General features: G+C 52.6%; 1 protein-coding gene across 1 annotated transcript in view; it reads left to right on the top strand.

The window, feature by feature from the left end:
- STARD5 (StAR-related lipid transfer (START) domain containing 5) overlaps nt 1-852 on the top strand; it is a 5,661-nt gene that overhangs the window by 1,248 nt on the left and 3,561 nt on the right. The window contains exon 2 of the mRNA XM_009330976.1: nt 37-268. Coding sequence (XP_009329251.1) covers nt 37-268 — 232 coding nt within the window. The remainder of the gene's footprint in view (nt 1-36; nt 269-852) is intronic.

Raw genomic sequence — 852 nt, 5'->3', positions numbered from 1 at the left:
GTGAGTACGGCCGGCGCCCCGCGTTCCTTTCCCGAGATGCCGGGGTGCGGGACCGCCCCCCGCGGCGCTGCCGCGGGGTGTTCGGGCCAGGCAGGGTAGAGCAGCGGGTTTTGGTTTCGTTTCGTCCCGCCGCAGGTACAGGGGAGAGGGGATCCTGCCTGCCAGCCCCCAGGGTGTCTGGGAATGCATAAAACCGGTGGCCGGCGGGCCCAGGACCGAGTGGGACCAAAACGTGAGAGACTTCGAGGTCGTCGAAGCCATCAGCGACGTGAGTTCCTTAAAAACTTCTCTCTCCTCTCTCTCCTCTCTCTCCTCTCTCAAATTGCGTGTATTCTCTTAGCAAGGGCTTATCTTTCTGAAGGGAACTACTAATACATTCCTGGGTAAATACTGCCTACTTGAAATACGTAAATGTGTAACATTAAATATTCCTGCATTACGTTGTTGTTAGTGCTGCAAATGAAGTTAAGCATGATTATTTTTAACAAGCTATTGGTGAGGGAAGAGGGGGCTTAGAGAATACACAGACTTGGCTAAGCAGCGAGGCGTTCATGTCGTCAGATGTTAATTTAGGCCCCGTCTTTCACCATGGCGGCACACGATGCTCTGCACTGCGCGTGTCGCACTCTGCCTTTAACTGGCTGTCTGACCTTGGGACCCCGCGCTTTGCCCCAGTGTCTTTATCATTAAAATAGAGATGCTGCGCTTGGAATCATAGAATCATAGAATCATTAAGGTTGGAAGAGACCTCTAAGATCATCGAGTCCAACCGTCAACCCAACACCACCATGCCCACTAAACCATGTCCCTAAGCGCCTCATCTACCCGTCTTTTAAATACCTCCAGGGATGG

This window comes from Pygoscelis adeliae, unplaced genomic scaffold, assembly GCF_000699105.1.
Source record: "Pygoscelis adeliae isolate BGI_AS28 unplaced genomic scaffold, ASM69910v1 Scaffold318, whole genome shotgun sequence".
Lineage (NCBI taxonomy): Eukaryota > Metazoa > Chordata > Aves > Sphenisciformes > Spheniscidae > Pygoscelis > Pygoscelis adeliae.
This window is presented reverse-complemented; position numbering and strand designations above follow the sequence as displayed.